This window comes from Penicillium diatomitis (genome assembly GCF_028827545.1).
Source record: "Penicillium diatomitis strain IBT 30728 chromosome Unknown utg000001l_segment0_segment0, whole genome shotgun sequence".
NCBI classification, from domain to species: Eukaryota; Fungi; Ascomycota; class Eurotiomycetes; order Eurotiales; family Aspergillaceae; genus Penicillium; species Penicillium diatomitis.
Window position 1 is genome coordinate 3,700,164 of NW_026623173.1, and position 19,361 is coordinate 3,719,524.

The following is a 19,361-nucleotide window of genomic DNA, read 5'->3' on the forward strand; positions in this document are numbered from 1 at the left end:
CTCTACGAGTATGCAGAACCGGCATCTCCTCAGTGTCACCTGCACTACTTGAAGGCCCACGTCATCAGGGACAGCTGCAGCCTCTGGGCACCCACTGCGTCGGGTGTTCGTCAACACTCCAATTTAATCATCGAGTTGCTTCTCACCTCTCTTTCTCTCAAATGTGCAGTCCAGATAAATGGGATGCTGGCTTCGATTGGAAAAAAAGCCATGGTCACCTCAACCGACATCCAAAGTTTCTCCGAATACCTCAAGGGCTGCCGACGTATTCTCGCTCTGCTGGGCGCAGGTGTTTCAGCAGCCTCGGGTCTTCCTACTTTTCGAGGAGCCGGAGGTCTATGGCGCCAGTACGATGCGACTGCCCTGGCAACACCAGAAGCGTTTGAGATGAACCCTGCCTTGGTCTGGCAGTTCTACAGTCATCGCAGACATATGGCCCTCCAAGCGCTGCCGAACAAAGCCCATTACGCTTTAGCGGAACTGGCGCGCAGGAATCAAGACTTCATCACCCTGTCGCAGAACGTTGATGGTATTTTCCTTCCTTTCTATTGACAAGATGATCTCGATGAACTACCCATCATTGCTTGTCCTGGATTCCTCGGTCCCTAATCGAAAGCTGTAGGACTCTCTCAGCGAGCACAACATCCCTCTGACCAGCTCAACCTGCTTCATGGCTCTTTGTTCGACATAAAATGTACTTCATTTTATTGTCACTATACTCGAAGCAACGACTTCTCTGATCCGATCGTGCCGGCATTAGAGTTGCCCCAGCATCCTTCATTTCCTCAAACACACACGGTTGTGGATAAGGTTAGTGATCGGATCGGTACATCTGTCAACGCGTCCGAAGAAGAAGGGCCCTCTCGGAGGTACATCGACATCTCTGATGAGAGCGTTCCCATTCCAAAGCTCGTGCCAGAAGACCTGCCACGGTGCCCGGAATGCAAGGGCCTCCTGCGACCGGGGGTGGTCTGGTTTGGCGAATCTTTACCAACCGAGACTCTTAAAAGAGTAGATTCTTGGATTGAAAGTGCCCCAGTTGATCTGATCCTAGTCATTGGTACGAGCGCACGTGTGTACCCTGCTGCAGGATATGTTGATGTTGCTCGTGATCATGGTGCAAAAGTAGCTGTGGTCAATGTGGAACAGGACATGTCTAGTCGCGGCAAGCGTGAGTGTGACTGGTTCTTTCAAGGAGATGCCAGCGTCATAGTGCCCGAGATATTGAAGAGTGTTATAGGTGACCTGTGAACAGCAAGGAGAATCTGTCCAGAAGCTAACTAGTTGTTGTTCGAGTTTGGAAGAATCATCAATCTCCCCATCTTGCAGGGAATATCGTAGCTAGTGCTCGCAAATAGCTTCCTAGATGGGTCCGGCTTGATACGTTGGGGATCGGTCGATTTACTACATCCATCGCGTCGGGCTATTTAAACCTAGTGGACGATTATATCCGAAATATGTCTCGCGGATGCGTGGCGGTACATTCGATAGTCTGGCTCTCCCATCCAAGAATATACAATTTGACTGGTACTCCAAGTCTCCAACCCTTTCAGGCCTCCACCCACTTCGTAAACCTGATGCTACGATGGACATAAGCAGTGAAGGAAATCAGATAGTGCACAATCTTGTCTACTTATCAATGGAAGGCATGACCATTCCCACACACGACAAAATGGACGACTTCTGTGAGTCTGACACCCTATAACTGTAGAATGTAGATGGAAGTGAAGCCTGGGAAGGTTCCTGAGGCCAAAAGTGGTTGCTGGGGAATCAGGCCCGCATGACCACCAAAACAAAAAAACGAAGGATTATCGATAACGATTTGAAGATCCGATCGCCATTCCCACCAGACTTCCCCTCCCCCACTATCTTCGCCAGCTGCTTATGCCAAAAGTTAATATATCGGTGGTAAGTTAATCACATGGGTCTATTGTGAGATTGAGACATTTCCATCTTGTTGGCTGGTGTTTACACCGTGGGCTTGTTGCAACCTTGATGGATGGATGCGTGCTAAACAAAGAATTGCCTGTTGGCTGACACCGAAGTGACACATACAGCTCAACAACAAAGAACAACAAAGAACATCGATCGATCTTGGCGTACTCCAGAGCTCTCCATACTGCCACCGACGCTGAATCGACAGTTTCAGGCACAGTTCGGAAACATCAGTCTTGATCCAAACGCATTCTTTCGGGTTCGATTCGCATCAAGATGGCTCGAGAGAGCAACGCGCCGACGGAGCCCAAAACTCCGGGCAAGGCGAATGAACAACATCCAAAGACTCTGTCTCGGCAGCCCGAGTTCGGCAAACCTTCGCCAATGGGCAAGCCTCAGCACATGCCTTCCCAACCGACACAATCAGCACAACCAGCCCATACGAATAGATCCAACAACGCGAATCATCTATTCAATATCCCTAAAGCAAACCGTCCTCGTGTAGAACATCACCGGGACCAACCTCGAGCTCAGCATCAGAGCACCAATCAACCTTACGGACAGCAGCGGCATGGAGCCTTCCCAGGCCAACACGGTCCTCCTCCAGTCGCTTCAACCCCGGCCAAACGTGGTTCATTCGATCCCTTCAAGGCTGTGAGACCCTCTGCATATAGTGAGAGGAAGAACTATGGCGCAGGTACGGGTGCGACTCCCATCAAGCGACCGGGAAACACAGACTGGACAACACCTCGAGCTCCGAGGCCCCTCTTCATGTCGAAAGGCACGGCACCCAAGCCCTCGAATGCGTCCAAGAACCTACAAGCCTTTATTGATCTCACAAAAGATGAGCAATCATCTTTCCCGAGCTCCAAAACTTCGTCTACTAGCTTTGGTGCCATGGACGTGCATGGATACGTGGACTCTGAAAAGGCTACGGAGAACATCAAAGCTTTGCTTGAAGGTGCCTTCGAGGACGAAGAAGAAGAGAAAGAAAAGTCTCGGTCGAAGTCCAAAAGCAAGAAAAAAGCCTCGAAGAAAGGAAAGTCTAGTAAAACCGAGACATATGAGCAACCTACCAAGGCGGAGAGAACTAGTGCCGATGATCTTGATGACCTGGCTGTTCAACTTGAGGGTGTCACGGTGAACGATGTCAAGCCTGTGGCCGCCTCTCATGCACTCGAAGACTCAGCCAGAGCCACCAGCAAGTATGTGCCTGCATCAAAACTGAACGAGGGTGCTGAGACCGATGAGGTCGATGAGGAAGTGGAGGGACAAGAGGAAGAGGAGGAGGAAGAGGTGGAGGACGATGAGGAGGACGATGAGGAGGAGGAGGAGGAGGAAGACGGCGATGGTGTCGTAGAGGGTCTCAAAGTGACACTTCTTCCCCACCAGATTGAAGGCGTGAAGTGGATGTGTGATAAGGAAACCGGAAAACGCACGACCAAAGGCATATTTCCCAAGGGTGGCATTCTTGCCGATGACATGGGACTTGGCAAGACTGTACAAGCGATCGCCTTGATGTTACGACACAAGAAACCAGAAAACGAACACAGCGAAGAATCAGACACGATCGAGAAGGGCGAGGATGAGGAGCCTGCCCCGACAGTTAAACTCTCCAAGAGCACGCTTGTAGTGGCTCCGCTTGCGCTGATCAAGCAGTGGGAATCCGAGATCCAGGACAAGGTCGAAAAAGCAAATAGGCTCCGTGTGTGCCTATATCATGGCGCCAATCGCACAAAGACATCCCAGGATCTCCCCTCGTACGACGTCGTTATCACAACCTATGGGACCCTGACCTCAGAGTTCGGGACTGCTGCCGCGGACAAAGCAAAGAAGTCTGGCGTCTTCGCCAATTATTGGTATCGGATCATCCTCGACGAAGCTCACACGATCAAGAACCGAAATGCTAAGGCTACACAGGCCGCTTGTGCATTGGATGCCAAATATCGGTGGTGTTTGACGGGAACTCCGATGCAAAACAATCTTGATGAGTTGCAAAGCCTCATTAAATTCCTACGCATCAAGCCCTATAACGACCTTGCTCACTGGCGCGACCAGATCAGCCGCCCCCTTGCGAACGGTCGCGGTGGCCTGGCTATTCAACGCCTACAAGTCTATCTAAAAGCCTTCATGAAACGGCGCACCAAAGAGGTCTTGAAACAGAATGATGAGCCGAAGGCCGGCGAGTCCACGCTGGATAAAGATGGCAAAGAGAAAAAGTCATCCAACGGTTTCAAGATTGTCAAGCGAGAAGTCATTAAAGTGAGTGCAGAGTTCATGGAAGGTGAAATGAACTTCTATAAGCGCCTCGAACAGCGGACAGAGAACCGACTTGAAGAAATCATGGGTGGCTCAAAGGTTGACTATGCCGGTGCATTAACACTTCTGCTGCGTCTCCGTCAATCCTGCAATCATCCAGATCTGGTCAAGAGCGATTTGGCCGTCGACAAGGACGTTCTCTTGCAGAATGGAAATACTGGAAGCCAGTCTTCTCAACCCAAGTCTGCTGATTTGGATGACGTTGCCGATCTTTTCGGTGCCCTAAGTGTCGTGGCGAAGAAGTGCGACGTCTGTCAAAGAGATCTTCAAAAGGCCGAAACCGCAAAAGGGGTTAGTCGCTGCGCTGACTGCGATGCCGACCTCAATACGGACTTTATGAAGAAAGAAAACCGACAGAAGCATAAATCAAAGAAGGCTCAGCGCAAAGACGAGTCTCCGGTTCCAGCTCGGTTCCGCAAGAACAAGAGGGTCATTATTGATAGTGACGACGAGGAAGAAGAAGAAGAAGAAGAAGAAGAAGAAGAAGAAGAAGAAGAAGAAGGCGAATGGATTGTGCCGGAGAGTCGTCGCAAGGTGCCCAGTCTAGGCCAGGCGGGAGGCTCTGACGACGAAGATGCCGAAGGCGGCGGAGACTGGATCGGCTCCGACGATTCGGAAACGGACGACGACGATGTCGAATCGCCCACCGCCAAGCGAAAGGCCCAGCCAGTAGTCCTGAGCGACTCCGATGACGAGTCCGCTTCTGGCAATGAATCGGAAGACATCTACGCGAACCCTGAAGGTGAAAATGGTGAGCTGCTGTCTACTAAAATCCGACACCTGATGAAGATTCTGCACAAGGAGGCCGGCGATCACAAATTCATTGTGTTCTCAGTTTTCACGTCTATGCTCAATAAAGTGGAACCATTCCTGAAGCGTGCGAACATTGGATTTGCTCGGTACGACGGACAGATGAGAAACGATTTGCGTGAAGCCAGTCTTAATAAGCTTCGCAACAACAGTGGCACCCGTGTCTTGCTCTGTAGTCTTCGAGCGGGTGCCTTGGGACTCAACTTGACGGCAGCCAGCCGAGTCGTGATTCTGGAACCTTTCTGGAACCCCGTAAGTGTTTCTGAATCCTCTGGCACATTCCATATGCAGGTGCTAACATCTCCTTTTTGAATAGTTCGTCGAAGAGCAAGCCATCGATCGAGTCCATCGTCTCAACCAAACTGTGGACGTCAAGATTTATCGGATGATTATCAAGGGCACGGTTGAAGAGCGAATCGTGGAACTCCAGGATCGCAAGCGAGAACTCGCAAACATGACTATTGAGGGCAAGGCGGCCGCCGGCAAATTGACCATGCGGGACATGATGGCTCTCTTTGGCCGTGACGCCGAGCATAAGTTCCAGGACAAGCAGGGCACTTTGGATTTTAAGCAACCTACCCGTCTCTTGAGCTCGGGCGAGGACCACGATACTGGGTCAGCCACGCAGTCTTTAGGTCGGTCAGAGCCGCGTGACCGACCCCGTCAGCCCGCCAGCAATCGATTGAAGCCAGAGGATTCTGTTTATGGTCGCCGGTGGTAAAATAATATAGCATTCTCTGCATCGTCACACTGGAGTACTTCAATTCAGGGCATGTGGTCACGTCGTCATGAAGAAGATCCGAGATGAGGGCACGGGGGATGGAGTTCTACTTTCTTTTTTTCTTGCATGATATCTACTTCTCAATGAATCATTTTGATTGAAATCACTTGTCGGTCTTTCGGACCATTTTGAGCCTCACTCATCGGAACAGTTTCATCTTGCGTTGGGTGTGAAACCAGTCACTTGGTCCGGAGCGAAGACCCGTGACTTTTTGTACATTCTTAAGCAATCACTCTTTCCGAACGGGCTTGCCAAACTCTGACCCGGAAAGAACGACCGCGAAAGACTTTTGTGAATCCATGGTAAGCCCGACACATAGCCTTCGGCTCGCAATTGCGAACTAGTGGAGAAGCGTATGTCGCTGCAGGACCAAGCAGAACGAAATCGCAATAGAGAGGTCTCTTACTACGGCTTTTGGCTTCGGCCGTTTGGTTTACTGAACTCAATAGGACCGAAATGGACTTGGAAAGCTCGACCATTGGACTTTGCAACGATGCATGGTGCGTATGGCTATCGGCGACAGTACTATTCTCCAGTGTAACGACCAGTTATTGCACCTGTCGACGCTATGTGCTCAACTGGCCAGCTGTACTCTGATACGTCTCGTTTTGGCCATTCTCGAGGTTGCAAGAACTGATGTGGCTCGCTCGTCACACATCAACATCGGCCATAACAAGCGGAGAAGTGCCTCGACCCTCTTCGACGGGCTGTTGCTGATTTATCCATTGAGGGTAAATCAGAAAACCCATACCATCCTGCTCGGCCGAAAATATATCTTCGTGAACGCACATCCTTCACCGGATGACTAGGCTCGGCTCTTCCCCCAGAGAATGCAGCTTGCGTCATCTCACGCATCCGTCCCAAGGCTCTGGACGAAATTGCCACCGCTTGTCCCTGGCGCACTCGCGAGAGATGTGTTTTCAAGCAGGAGTTGACTTGTAGACCGATTGTTACCAGTTCTGTGGGAGCGCTGGGAAACCGCTTCCGTAGATTTGCCTCTTCGGAGGCAACTCATCGTGTTGGCGAATGATTAAGAGCAAGAATTGCCTCCGAAGAAAATTGAGAGGGGATGTCCCGGGCTTACTCGACTTCCTGTCAATCTATGGCATTTCAATGCATCATTCTGGGACATTGTCTCACAGGCGGACATGCTATTATCCATAATCATTTGTCGGTAAGCTGACTCTCAGGTCGATTTCTTATTGTCAGCCCCTCGAGGTTGGTCTTTCTTTCTCCGGTTTTGTGGGCCATGTCCATGCTGAATCTCTGTTTTGACAGCAGACTATGCTGCCTACAAGATAAAGGTCGTTCTCAAATTCGATAAGTAGGAGAGATGAATGATTCAGTGGAAGACATAAAGAACAGCGGTTGGAGGGTCTTCTTCAGGCGCTTGGGCCATGATAGAAAGCAGTCATCCGCGTCCAAAACGGATGGCTTAAAGATCACGGAGGTGGCTCTGGACGATCTCAAGGCAGATCTTCCGCATTTAAGCAGCGACACAAAAGAGCGCGTGTTTCCTGTGCGATCCCTGATCTCTGTCAATTCAGCCTCTTCATCCGCTTTACCAACGCCCTCCCTCGACCAGCTCGAGAAGAATGTGTCGCCTTTCTCTGATGTTTTCAAGAGGAGCACATTGGTGAACGATGGCTCCCGGAAGCCTGACGATGAATATGGGAGAACAGACAGCCGAGCAACAAGGCCAGCCCATTTGGAGCAAATGCACGAGCAAAAGCAAAGGCTTGCTGGTATATCTCCATCGTCTAAAGTGCCCACCATCCATCATCCTGCTTCACCGGGGTGTCGACTTCAGCCATCCTCGAATTCGATACAAGGATCTGCTGGAAGTACATCTCAAAAGGGTGGCCCATACGAGCGTCTGTGCAAATCGATCAAGGATGGGGCTCACATATTGAGACCCACGAGCCTGTCCAAAGGTCTCCAGTTTTCAACTCAGGATGAAGATGCTATCGTCATTCAATCATTTGGTGCATTGATTGTTGTCTCGCAAACTAATGGTGATTTTGTTGTTGAGGCAGCCAGCAGCAATACTGGAGAAGTTCTGAGTGCCCAGCCTGATGATTTGTTCAAAATGAAATCGTTCAGCGACATTTTGACTCCATCCTACGGAGAAACATTTCGCCAATACGCCGAATATGTTCTGAGCGATGAGTATACGATCGAGCAGGATGGTCCACAGGTATTCTATCTATTGACTTTGAACGCATCTCATAAGAGGCTGTGGTGTACAATGCACACCAGTAAAGCGTACAAGAACTACATCATCTGCGAATTGGAACTGGACCAACAATTGCACAAAAAGGATTTCAAAAGCTTGTCTCGTCAAAGGCCGACTTCACTGAACCAGAACTGTCGTGACGCGGCTTCGCATCAAACTTTGTCGTACAAAGTCTCTGATGATTCCTCTCAAAAAGCGGATAGCGCGAGGTGGGAGCTACTCAATGAGATGCCTCATGTTGCGAAGCGTATCACAAGCGCGCAATCAATGAATGACCTTGTCGAGAGGACAGTGGAAATTCTCAAGGATCTCTTGCAGTTTCACCGCATCACTATGTACTGCTTTGATCCAGAGCGTGGTGGCGTGGTCTTGGTAGACGCGGTTGAGGAAGCGAAGAATCTTGAGAGTTACCAAGGCATGCATTTTCCGGAATCAAGTTTCTCTGATCATCTTAAGTGCCAATATTTGAGAGACAGAGTTGCATTATCCTATCGGAAGGGGAAAGACATCGCGGAACTTGTTTACCGAGTCTCCATCAACAAGATGGCGATGGACCTATCCCATTGCTACTTGACTGCAAGTCCCGACGAGCCTGATGATGATTTCGAGAAGGATTCACCTTTCGCCTGTCTTTCCATTGGACTCGAAGTATTTGGCAGGTGCTGGGGTCTAATTTCGTGCCAGTCTTTCGACGAACATTTCCGGCTGCACCCCCTACTCCAGCGACTTAGCTGGTTGGTTGGCGATATGGTCTCCAGCAGTATTGAACGTCTGTCTTATACGTTCCCATTCCAAATCCGTGGAGACTCAGTAGCAGACAACACCTTGAATGACACCTTGGAGCAACATACCATTAACTCAGGTGGAGATCTATTGGGCTTGTTTGGCGCCAATCACGCTGCGGCGTTTCTCCTCGAAAAGACCAAGCTTTTGGGGAAACCAAGTGACTCTCAAGAGATGATGGCAATTCTTGAATACTTTCGAAGACAGAAGCTTGACTGCATCGTGACTTCGGCCAAGTTCACAGACGATTTTCCAGAACTCAATTACCCCTCCGGTTTCCATGACTTGACGAGCCTTCTCTACATCCCTCTGTCCAGGGACGGCACCGATTTCATTGTGTTTCTGAAAGCTCGGCCCAAAGGTGATGTTTCAGACAAAGCAGAGACTGAATCGCTCGAGTGGTCGCCGGCGGATTATGGGAAGGCGTCAATGTTGGCACTCTTATATCGAGCGTTCAAAGGAACATGGCACGAGAATGACACGGCCACGCAGAACAATCAGTTGATGAAACTTTTACTGGCTAATACTGCGCATGAATTCCGCACGCCTCTGAATGCTGTCATAAATTATCTGGAAATCGCCCTAAGCAGTCCCCTCGATCAAGAGACGAGGGAAAGCTTGTCGCGCTCTCATTCCGCATCAAAGTCATTGATCTTTATCATAAATGATCTTCTCGATCTTACAAATGCAGAGAATGGGAACGAACTCATCAAAGACGAAGTGTTCAGCTTCTCCGAAACCATCTTTGAAGCGACCAATATTTTCTGGGAAGAGGCGAAGCAGAAGAATGTAACACTTCAGTTGATAGAGCACTCGGATCTCCCACCTGTTCTTGGCGATCAACGGCGCGTGCGACAAGTTGTCACAAACTTGATCAGCAACGCAGTACGACACACTTCCTCAGGGGCGGTTACAGTAGAATCGTGCATTGCACCTGTGCTCTGCGAGGTCGGACAAATCCCACTCGAGGTTGCCGTACACGATACTGGCGAGGGAATGTCTCAAGAAACGGTGGAAAGTTTGTTCTGCGAGTTGGAGCAAGTCGTTGCGAAAGCACCTACTGCGGGATCAAGTACTTACTCAAACGGTCTTTGCAGCTTAAGCAACACCGATACAGACAGTGTTCTCGGCTTGGGTCTTGCTCTTGTTGCGCGTTTAGTCAGCAACATGAACGGACAACTCAGTCTCAAGTCTGAGGAAGGGACTGGGAGTTGCTTTAGGCTGCGATTGAGGTTCCCTTTGTCACCTGAAGCGGAAAGCTCGAGCTTCAAATCAAAGCCTTGTAGCTGCGGGGGTATAATACCATACCAGCAAAGCGGCAACGAAGTCCTATCCCAGGGAAGTACTCCTCGGAACCAAGAAGACAGTACACTATGCCGCTGTGGAGATAATGACACCTTCGGGTCTGAAGTCGGGAAAACTGAGGACAGTTCTCTTGATATCGAGATTAGTCTTACGAATGGTGATTCACGGAGCATTAGCTTGCCAGCACCACTTCTCAAATCAGAAAAGAACTTGAAACCGGTGGAGGTAGGTCAAGCTGTGCAACATGAACCATCACCCACAACTGTCCCACTAGGGCTGAGTTGACATATCAGCAGGTTCTATATACCGCCTCGCCGCAAGAGAAAAAAGAAAAGTCGCGCGCTCCCATAAAGCAGCCAAAAGCTCCAACATCAGGCTCCGGGACTTCTTTCATAGACCGGGACATCGCCTCTAAGTTACGAGTCCTCGTTGCGGAAGACGATCCAGTCAACAGCCACATTATGAAACGACGTCTCGAAAAACTTGGCTACGACGTCCATTTGACAGCGAACGGCAAGGAGTGTGCTGCCATATACGGTCAGAATCCTGGCTCATATGATGCCATCTTGATGGATCTTCAGGTGAGATAAATCTGTTAGGAGTACCCAGCGAGCCCTTGACTAACGGTACTCCAAGATGCCTGTGGTCGACGGCCTATCGGCTGCTAAGTTGATACGGGACCAAGAAGGTCAAGCTACTTTGGCTTGCGACAGAGTGCCCATCTTTGCGATATCTGCTTCTCTCGTTGAAAAAGATCGGCCAATCTATATGGAAGCTGGGTTCAATGGATTGATCATGAAGCCGATCGATTTTGGAAAAGTCAATACACTTTTGGAGGGTGTCCAGTCGAAAGAACAACGGGAGCAGTGTCAGTACCAACCAGGTTTCTGGGAATGAGGAGGATGGTTTTAGAAAATACCTGAGAGCCGTGCAAGTTTGAAAAGCACCTACCAGCATTGGTCGTATACAGACGACGATGGTCATCTTTTTGCTCTTACTTTGGATCAGACAGCTCGGGATTGGAAGTTGGTGGTCACAAATTGTGAGGGTCGAAATGTGATTCTAGCCTCACTTGCATCAGAACAGAATGATTGAAGCGTCACGTGAATTTTAACCTCTTCAAAACTGAGGACGACAAGATCATGATTAACGATAAGGTTGTAGATTCGAGCACACATGAAATTGAGATGCATTGTAAATTCGTACCTAATGAACAGGACTATAGATGATTTCAGCTCATAGATGGGGTATGGTGGTCTAGATATGCTAGTGGAAACTGGGATATCGATCGAACATGAAACAAAACACTGGGAAAAATGACAGTGGGCCATAAAACAAACAGAAAGAGAGAAAGAGAGATAGAGGCATCTGGGAGACTGGACTCGTCCACTCAGTTCCAGTGTTCATTCCTCTTTAGAGTGTCATTAATAGTATTCCGCAAGTCCCAGCGCATCAAAGTCTGGCACAGTATCCCCACACTTGAAAGACGGTGAATATGCCTTACTCGGCATGTATCCATTCTTCCAAGCTGTACGATAGCTCCACTGTGCCGCAGACTCAGTACGCCAGGTCCAGTACATCCAGCCTTGGCCTGTCTCGAACGCGGACATTTGAGCCTCAGCGTACGTCTTCAGCCATTTCTTGTAGGCGTCTGAGTAGGTGCTGGGATCTGCGTTGGCTTTGGTGCAACTGCAGGTGTTTTGATCTGCCGTCGGACAGTATACAGTGCTTGAGCTGGTGTCATAGGTTCCTTCCCAACGGGTGCCGCGGCCGACGTTGTTGAGATACTCTGCGCAGTCGGTATCGGCCTGTGACCATTCGCCGCAGATGGTAGGGCCCCATCTGATGGAAAGAAAATCAAGCTCCAGTCAGTTATGGAATAGAGAATGGCAGTAGGAGACCGAGCAAGTTCTTACCCTTGGCTGGTGCTGTTGACTTTCTCGATCATCGGATACCAATTCTCGCAGATGATCTGGATCTTGGCCGTGTGATTGAGAGCGATCTCTCCCGTGTTGAAGATCGTGTACTGATGAGTGTCAAGGACCATGTTGGCGGGCCCATGCTTAAACATGTTGGACCATTTATCGAGGTTGAGAAAGCCATCGTGAAAAACAATCTTCGCTTTGACGCCATTTTTCTGGACGAGTTCGGCGGCTTCCGTCGTCCAATTCAGGACCTTCTCTACCGGAATATTGAGCATGAGCGGCTCGTTAGCCAATCCATAGAGAGTCACAACATTCTTGTACCGATCTTGCGCAAAGAATTGAGACAGCTGGTTGTGAACTTCCAACGAGCGCTTTCGGTTCAGATCGCCGTCACTTCCCATCAACCATCCAATATTACCTTGGCGACCACTGTGATTCCACCCATTCTGGCTTCCTGGAACGCCGTGAAGGTCCAGCTTGACACGGATTCCATACTTGCGGCAATACTCAATGATACGCAAAAGATAGCGCCAGCTTATTTGGGCGACATATGGATCGCCTTCGTAGGTTGTGACAGCCCAGTAGCTGTACGGAATTCGCACATGGTCTAGTCCGGCATCCTTGATCTCGGCAATGTCGGACTCGGTGATGAAGGTCGCATAGTGCTTCTCCAGAGTTGACGCGGCTGCCGAGCCCAGTTGCGTCGTGAGGGTCCATTCGTCGATGACATCTGATGAGTAGCCTTGGAACAAAGACGGTGAGATAAATGGCTCGAGAGAAAGCCACCCACCCAAGTTGACCCCCCGAATAGGTTGCGAACCGTATGGGAACTTTTCATTGAGTGGGGGGACATTGCTATTAGGTCGAGCAGAGTCATCCCAGGTAGAATTGAGGCCCATTATAGACAGGCCGCCGACTGTCACGTTGGTAAATGTGACGTTGAAGCCAACGGTGTCGTACCAAGTGAAAGGATCCAGGACTGTTCCTTGGGCATACGACTGTTGGTAAAAAGGGGTCAGCTTCGCCCAATTTCTTGAGCAGATACTCGATCAACGTACCGGAATACTGTCGGGGCTGATTCCATTTAAATTGGAGTTGGGCGATGATCCAGAACCAGTGGAGCTCCCTGAAGCCTTTGTATCGGCGTTGCCACTCTTCTTCGACACGCTTACCGCGACGGGTATGACAATGGCTAGGATCAGGAGCACCAGAAGACTGCATCCAACGATCAGTTTCTTTTTCTTCGACCATGAGGCCCAGAACTTCCATTTCGGTGGCTGGCTACCATCCTCATAACTGCTGTCCCAGCTTTGCTCATGCTTCCAATTCTTCTCGAATGGACGACCGCCTCCTCCTCCTCGATGGCGCATTTTCATATCTTCTGCTCGGCCTTCTTCCAGGTACGCGCCAGAGACAACACGAGCGCCAGATCGATGCCTTGATCTCCCTTCCCTTACACGTCCATCCAGATCCCCGCCAGCCGCAGCCTCAGCACTGAGCAATGCGGCCTTCTTCTTCTGCCTTCGTCGCTCGCGCCGCAACTCAGCAGCTTCTCGGGATGATCCAGGTCGATCTTCGTCTTCGTGGTCCGAGATCAATCGAGCTGTTGGATCGTTGCTCAGAAGACGTGATGCGCTGCTCGTCGATTCTGTACTCTGATGCTTTGCAGCAATCGCAGCAGCCGCAGCAGCCTCTCGCTCCCATTCACGGTCTCGCCTCTCCTCTCGCTGCCGGGCCTTTCGACGTTGCCGTCGAGCCTCTTCTTCGGGGTCTCTTGGTCTTTCCCTTTCATGTTCGCTGTCGCGTGGCCTCTCCCGTTGTCGACGCTCCCGGGCATCCTTCCCTGGACGCCCACCCTCTTCTATATCTCGTCGCCGTCGATGGCCTTCCCGGTCTCGCTCGCGATCTCGCTTCTTGACCGGCGACACAGCGGGTGACTCTTTGGCTTTCGACCTCTCCCTGCGCCGCTCCTCCACCGCATCACTATACGCTCTCTCCTCCTCTCGCTCACGCTGCTGCCGTCTCTCTTTCCGTTCCCGCCGACGTCGCTCGTCGTAGTCGCTGCCCCCAGCTTCACCTGTATCGTACGATTCGTAACCATCGTCTCCGCGAAAGCGATACTTGCCCCGCGCTTGACCGGGACTTGATGCGACGCCCGGGTCATCCTCGTCGTATCGTCCACGGATGTACTCGCGCTCTCGTCGGCGATCCCGTTCCCGTTCGTGATCGCGGTCCCGGTCGCGTGTCCGGTCGCGCGGCTCGTGGCGATCCCGGCTGTGAGATTGACTCGGCATGTAGGTGGGCCGAATCCGAGGAATTTGGCGACCGTTCCTGCGATGTCCTCGTGGCCAATCGTAGATTTATCGTGATACGGGATGGGATCCACCACTTGAGTGAGCCCTGGAAAGCTTGCCACTCTAGTCCAAGGCGAGGAATGTTTCGAGTGGAAGGGGCAAGGGGACCAGGTCGAGGGACAATGGGACCAAGCAAGTATTGACTGGAGTGACTTATATGCGCAGCCGAACAGCTCTGGGGCCTTGACTGGCGGAGATGCAGATGGCGGGTTGTGCAGGTCTAGGTAGCACAGGTAGAAGGGGGAGAAAGAGAGAGACAATGCTCTTATCTGTGCTCAACAAGGCTCGACTCAGAACCCTCGAGAGCGCTGTGGTTGGGATGGTGAATTTCCGGTGAAGCTCCGACAAGCTCGTGTTTTGCTTTTACCCCATGGGCGTTAGTGCGGAAAGCACCACAAATAGCAACGCCGAACGCGCATTTGGTGAGTTGGAAAAGCACTGACCCAACCGGATGACGTGGTGGTAGCCAAGATTGCGGCTGGCGGTTTCTCGACATTTTGGCGCCAAAGCAGTCCCACTTTTCAACAACGGATCGAGTACAGGTTGGGCTAAGATCAGATTTACAATTTACGATTATGATCTGCAATCAGCTCTGCCTCCAGATGCCTTTTTTCGAACCTTATTCATTTGAGAATTTACTTGTTCAAGAATTGTATATGAATGCGTCGAGAAATCGCCAGGGCCAAAGACTGCCCACACTGCAGTTCAGGCTATCGGATGTTCGTGATGCAGCGAGAAATTCTGGAAAGCACCGAGCCTGTTTCGGTTGGATCGGAGTCCATACAATGATCAAAGACCGAAATGGATGACTACGGCACGTCTGATCATCGCAATGAAGGAAAGCAGGGCACGAGCAGAGCTCGAATATATTGCCGACACTGTATGACAGACAGAGACTTGGGAGAATTGTAGTAATTCATAAAATGCGATCATTCACCGGTGGCGTCGACAAGGCCTAGCGGAAATGCAAAGAATCGTTCAAAGAGAATCAGGGTGATCTCCGCCTGTACAGTTTGTAATAAAAAATCAAGAGCCGAGTCAAATGCAATGGAACGAGGAAGAACAGAAGACGAAGACAATGGACCAGGAAAACCAGTTGCTGCTGGTTTGGGGGAATCTAGATGAATGACGATCAACGAAGCCGAACATGCAAGTCAGTTCACACAACATTTGCATGATGATGACTCCGTAGATGAAGCATTACCGATGCAAATTTGCGGCAAGGGCTTTAGATGCTTTCACGATCAAATGGAAGTTAGACGAAAGGCGGTGGGGAAAATAAGAGAGAATAGGAGTAAACAGAACATCAGGTGGGCATGTGAATTAAAGAAGATGTAGCGTCCGACTTCGGGGAATGAGGCGGCGCAGCAAGCGCACGTTGATCATGACGATTATGCGGAAGATCTCGTGCACTCAAAGAACTTCTTCAAGGGAAAGTGCGGGAGAATGTTTTCGTCACGTGTACAACACACTTGCTCAAGAGTGCGAGCAAATAGAATCGAGCGTCATGGATGACCTTGCTGGTATCAACAAGCTCGGGGTAAGCGGGAATGATAGGAGCCGCGTGTAACCAAGCGAATGTGTCAAGCTCAAGAAGAGACATGCACTCCCTTTAGCTGATGATTTGTCGAGCACCCTCTTTGCCCAAGACTCCCGGCTCTGTGGGTTTGGGGCTACGGTCGCGGCCCTTCTTTCTGCTGAGGAAAGACAACATGCCGCTGTTCGCCTGCTTGCCCTTGCCCGCTCCATCGAACCCTTCCGCAGGCAGCGTGGAACTTTGATCTGCGAGCTCACTCCAACTGCCGGCTTCCTCCAACACCATCTGCACACCGCCTCCCTTGCTCATCTTGCGGGAAGCACCACCGGGACGAGGCGCCGGGGGCAGCGGCCGGTGGAAAGATGGCGCTGGGGGCATCGGCGCGGGTGGAGGTGAGGGTGACGCACGGGTCGACGGTGACGATGGATGAGGAGCAGAGGCTGTGTCGTTGGGATCGGCGGTCTCGCTGTGCCCTGTCAGCGTTTCACTGTAATTATGTGAAACGGCGTGGTAAGGACGATCATTGTTAGGCGGAGGAGAGTGTAGCGTGGAAGATTCCGGCTGTGAAAGGTGACGGGAATGAGAGGTACTAGTGGTGGCGGTGTTGGAAGTGGTGGTAGTGGCGGTCGCAATGGGAAGAATATCTTCGGGATTGCTGTGGTGCACAGGTTAGTGAGATTCGAAGTGAAATCAAGACGGGGAATCGACTTACGTTGTGGCAGCGATGGCGTCAGCAGCACTGCCCTGGAAGGACGCCAGCGTGTAGTCAAAAGGCTCGAACATGGTCTCAATGAGTCGGTGTAATTCATCCTCGCGGACCTCTTTTGCAGTGGCATCTTCACGCAATTCCGCCCGGGGCTTTTGTCGACGAGCACGGGCCTCTAATGGTGCTTCTTCCAGCAACAATTCTTCGAGATCGTAGGTCGCATCAAAGTTGGTCTTGTCGCTAGAGGGGCGAAATACTGGTGCGTATTCCTTTCTTTCGAGGGCGTCGAAATCGATGTCGGCAAAGAACATGTGCGAGGTAAAGCTCTCGAAGCCGATCGCACCGATACGACGGCTGCGGTCTTTTTCGAGTAAGGCAGACAAAGCTCGCAAACAAGGCACAGACACAGCTGGGTTGGTGACATAGTACTTGGGCTGAGCTTTCTTGATACTGTCACTTAGGGCCTCCTGAGTGCGACCTTCGAATGGACGCTGCATACAGCTTATTAGCACAGCCCAGTCACGAATAAATTAGGTTTCGAGACGTACCTTGTTATATATGCACTCGTAGAATGTGACTCCTAGAGACCACCAGTCGACTTCAAAGTAATATCCACCGCCTTCATAAACCTCGGGAGCCAGATATGCAAGAGTTCCGGACTTGCTAGTCAACGGTTTCCCCGGCCGGAAATCAGATGCGACGTTCTAAGCCACGGTCAGAAAGATAAGTCGATGTGATCGAACGGCGTTGCAGAGGAGGGGTCACATACGAAATCTGCCAAATGAACATGTCCTTCAGAGTCTAGCAAGACATTATCGGGCTTGAGATCACGGTGAATGATGCCCTGCGAATGGATGTATCTCAGAGCACATGCCAGTTCGGCCATCCAAAATCGGACTGCTTCTTCAGTGAAAGACTTCCGCGAAATATGGAAGCGCAGATCACCGCCGTTCATCAAGTCCACCACAATATAGCTAGCAAAGGCAACTGTAAGTTCAACGGCGCGAGCCGTGTGTGATGGACGTCGTAACTCACATATACTCCATGTCCTGAAAACTATATCGCAGGTTACAAAGGAACGGGTGGTTCAGATGCTCCAGCATTCGTCTTTCGCGGATAATGTTCCGTACACTTTCCGACCGTACCACTAAAGAGAAGCGAGTGAGCTAAGTTTCATCTAGATCAAACGGGTTGGAGCTCGGCGCCAAAAGCGTACCTTCTTCCTTGCGAATATACTTGAGAGCAAACGTCAAGCCGGTATCTTTTCTCTCTACAATGCGGACCTTGCCAAACGCTCCTTTTCCGACCACGCGGAGCAGGCGGAAATGGTTCAAGTTCACTGTGTAAGCAATGTTAGTACATGCTTTTGCTAAGCCCTGGGGCTCGGAACCCTGGCAAGTCTTTCGGCTGAACTCGATGCCTTGTACGTACCCGCATCGTTGCAAGCCACGGGCTTTCCTTGTGAATTACCCATCCTGTGTTGTATTATACGTTGTGTTTTGTAGGTCAATATCTTTCGGTGCTCGTCGACCGCATCCCAAGCTCAACAATGGTCCTAGAAAGTGGCGGCCGAATTCACGAGATTGCAGAGACAATGAATGCCAGATCGGTCCAAGAGAGGTCGCGACGTTGTCGATTTGACGGATTCCAAACACTTAGTTGTCCATGAGAGAGAGGATTCTCGTCAAGGATCCTGGATTGAGGATCGCGAAGCGGGGTTGGAGTGATTCGGGCCGAGCCAAATAAGCAAGACACTTGAGAGGTGATCGGGGGGAGGTGTAAGTCAGTTGATGGTGGCGAATGGTGAGGTGGGAAGTTGCTCGACAGTGCAGAAGTAAGATTTGCCGGGATTTATTGCAGGAGAGACCTGGGTATGTATATTTGCGAACAAGATGAGGGACCGAGAGCGCAGGAGAAGTCCCGAGCGCGCAGTTGGCACGGGAGGGAGATTTTGAACGGGGAGGAGCGTCGTCAATGAGTCCACCGGGCTATTGACTCAACACCCTGGATATGGGGCGAAATGTGATATCAAAGGCGCAACGAATGTCTCGCAGCTCTTCCAGACTGTCGCAGATGCTTGCAGCTCACCAGTACTCAGACAATTGGGTATTAGGGTCTCAAAGGAAAGAAAGGGGATGCCGAGCGGTCAAGGAGCGGCAGTATGGAGAGTTTCGCAGATGGTCCACAACCAATCACACCTGCTACCCGCCATCTTAGCTTGTTAAGGGGGGCCAAGACTCGGCTTGTACGTTGGAGGTATTCTGGACGTGTCGGAGCTGGGAATGTTTACTCAAGGAGGACTTCCACGTGAATTCGGTCGCCAGCTTTTCAGCAAAGACATCTCTTTCCTGTATGGTCTTGTCTCTCACTACTTTTTAAGGTGCTCACCGTCCTGACCTCGGACATGATCATGGTCGAGATCGAGCTTGTTTGACAGGTATCGACACTTGACGCATATCACAAAGTGCAGTACAATGTACATGATCGCCATGGTCCGGCCGTAGTACGAATGCTTTATCCGCCAGTGAGGGCATATGCTGATTCTGGGTCTCTTGGGTCCCCTTCCGAGGTTGGTCGAGCATTACCGAAACGGGGTGTCCAATGTAAACCAGTCCGACCCACTGGAGGCAAAAAGGGAGCACAAGAGAAAGAACAACACCATTTCTCACT

General features: G+C 50.8%; 5 protein-coding genes across 5 annotated transcripts; 3 read left to right on the forward strand and 2 right to left on the reverse strand.

Moving 5' to 3' along the window:
* Positions 1–183: 183 nt before the first annotated feature.
* On the forward strand, positions 184–1,251 carry N7539_001064 (SIR2 family NAD-dependent protein deacylase; the record flags this gene model as incomplete). Its single annotated transcript, XM_056930668.1, has 2 exons — positions 184–529; positions 623–1,251. The coding sequence occupies 2 exons, from the start codon at positions 184–186 to the stop codon at positions 1,249–1,251; spliced, it is 975 nt and encodes a 324-aa protein (XP_056794961.1).
* Positions 1,252–2,211: 960 nt separating this feature from the next.
* On the forward strand, positions 2,212–5,785 carry N7539_001065 (putative SNF2 family helicase/ATPase; the record flags this gene model as incomplete). Its single annotated transcript, XM_056930669.1, has 2 exons — positions 2,212–5,316; positions 5,381–5,785. 2 exons carry the CDS (start codon positions 2,212–2,214, stop codon positions 5,783–5,785), a joined length of 3,510 nt encoding a protein of 1,169 aa, XP_056794962.1.
* A 1,393-nt stretch (positions 5,786–7,178) lies between these two features.
* On the forward strand, positions 7,179–11,066 carry N7539_001066 (uncharacterized protein; the record flags this gene model as incomplete). The annotated part of the gene is made up of 3 exons (XM_056930670.1): positions 7,179–10,394; positions 10,466–10,750; positions 10,806–11,066. 3 exons carry the CDS (start codon positions 7,179–7,181, stop codon positions 11,064–11,066), a joined length of 3,762 nt encoding a protein of 1,253 aa, XP_056794963.1.
* A 527-nt stretch (positions 11,067–11,593) lies between these two features.
* On the reverse strand, positions 11,594–14,388 carry exg2 (putative exo-beta-1,3-glucanase; the record flags this gene model as incomplete). Its single annotated transcript, XM_056930671.1, has 3 exons — positions 11,594–12,011; positions 12,086–13,092; positions 13,153–14,388. The coding sequence occupies 3 exons, from the start codon at positions 14,386–14,388 to the stop codon at positions 11,594–11,596; spliced, it is 2,661 nt and encodes an 886-aa protein (XP_056794964.1).
* Positions 14,389–16,060: 1,672 nt separating this feature from the next.
* Positions 16,061–18,165, reverse strand: N7539_001068 (serine/threonine-protein kinase; the record flags this gene model as incomplete). The annotated part of the gene is made up of 7 exons (XM_056930672.1): positions 16,061–16,640; positions 16,698–17,182; positions 17,240–17,395; positions 17,461–17,665; positions 17,727–17,838; positions 17,908–18,030; positions 18,123–18,165. 7 exons carry the CDS (start codon positions 18,163–18,165, stop codon positions 16,061–16,063), a joined length of 1,704 nt encoding a protein of 567 aa, XP_056794965.1.
* Positions 18,166–19,361: the final 1,196 nt, after the last annotated feature.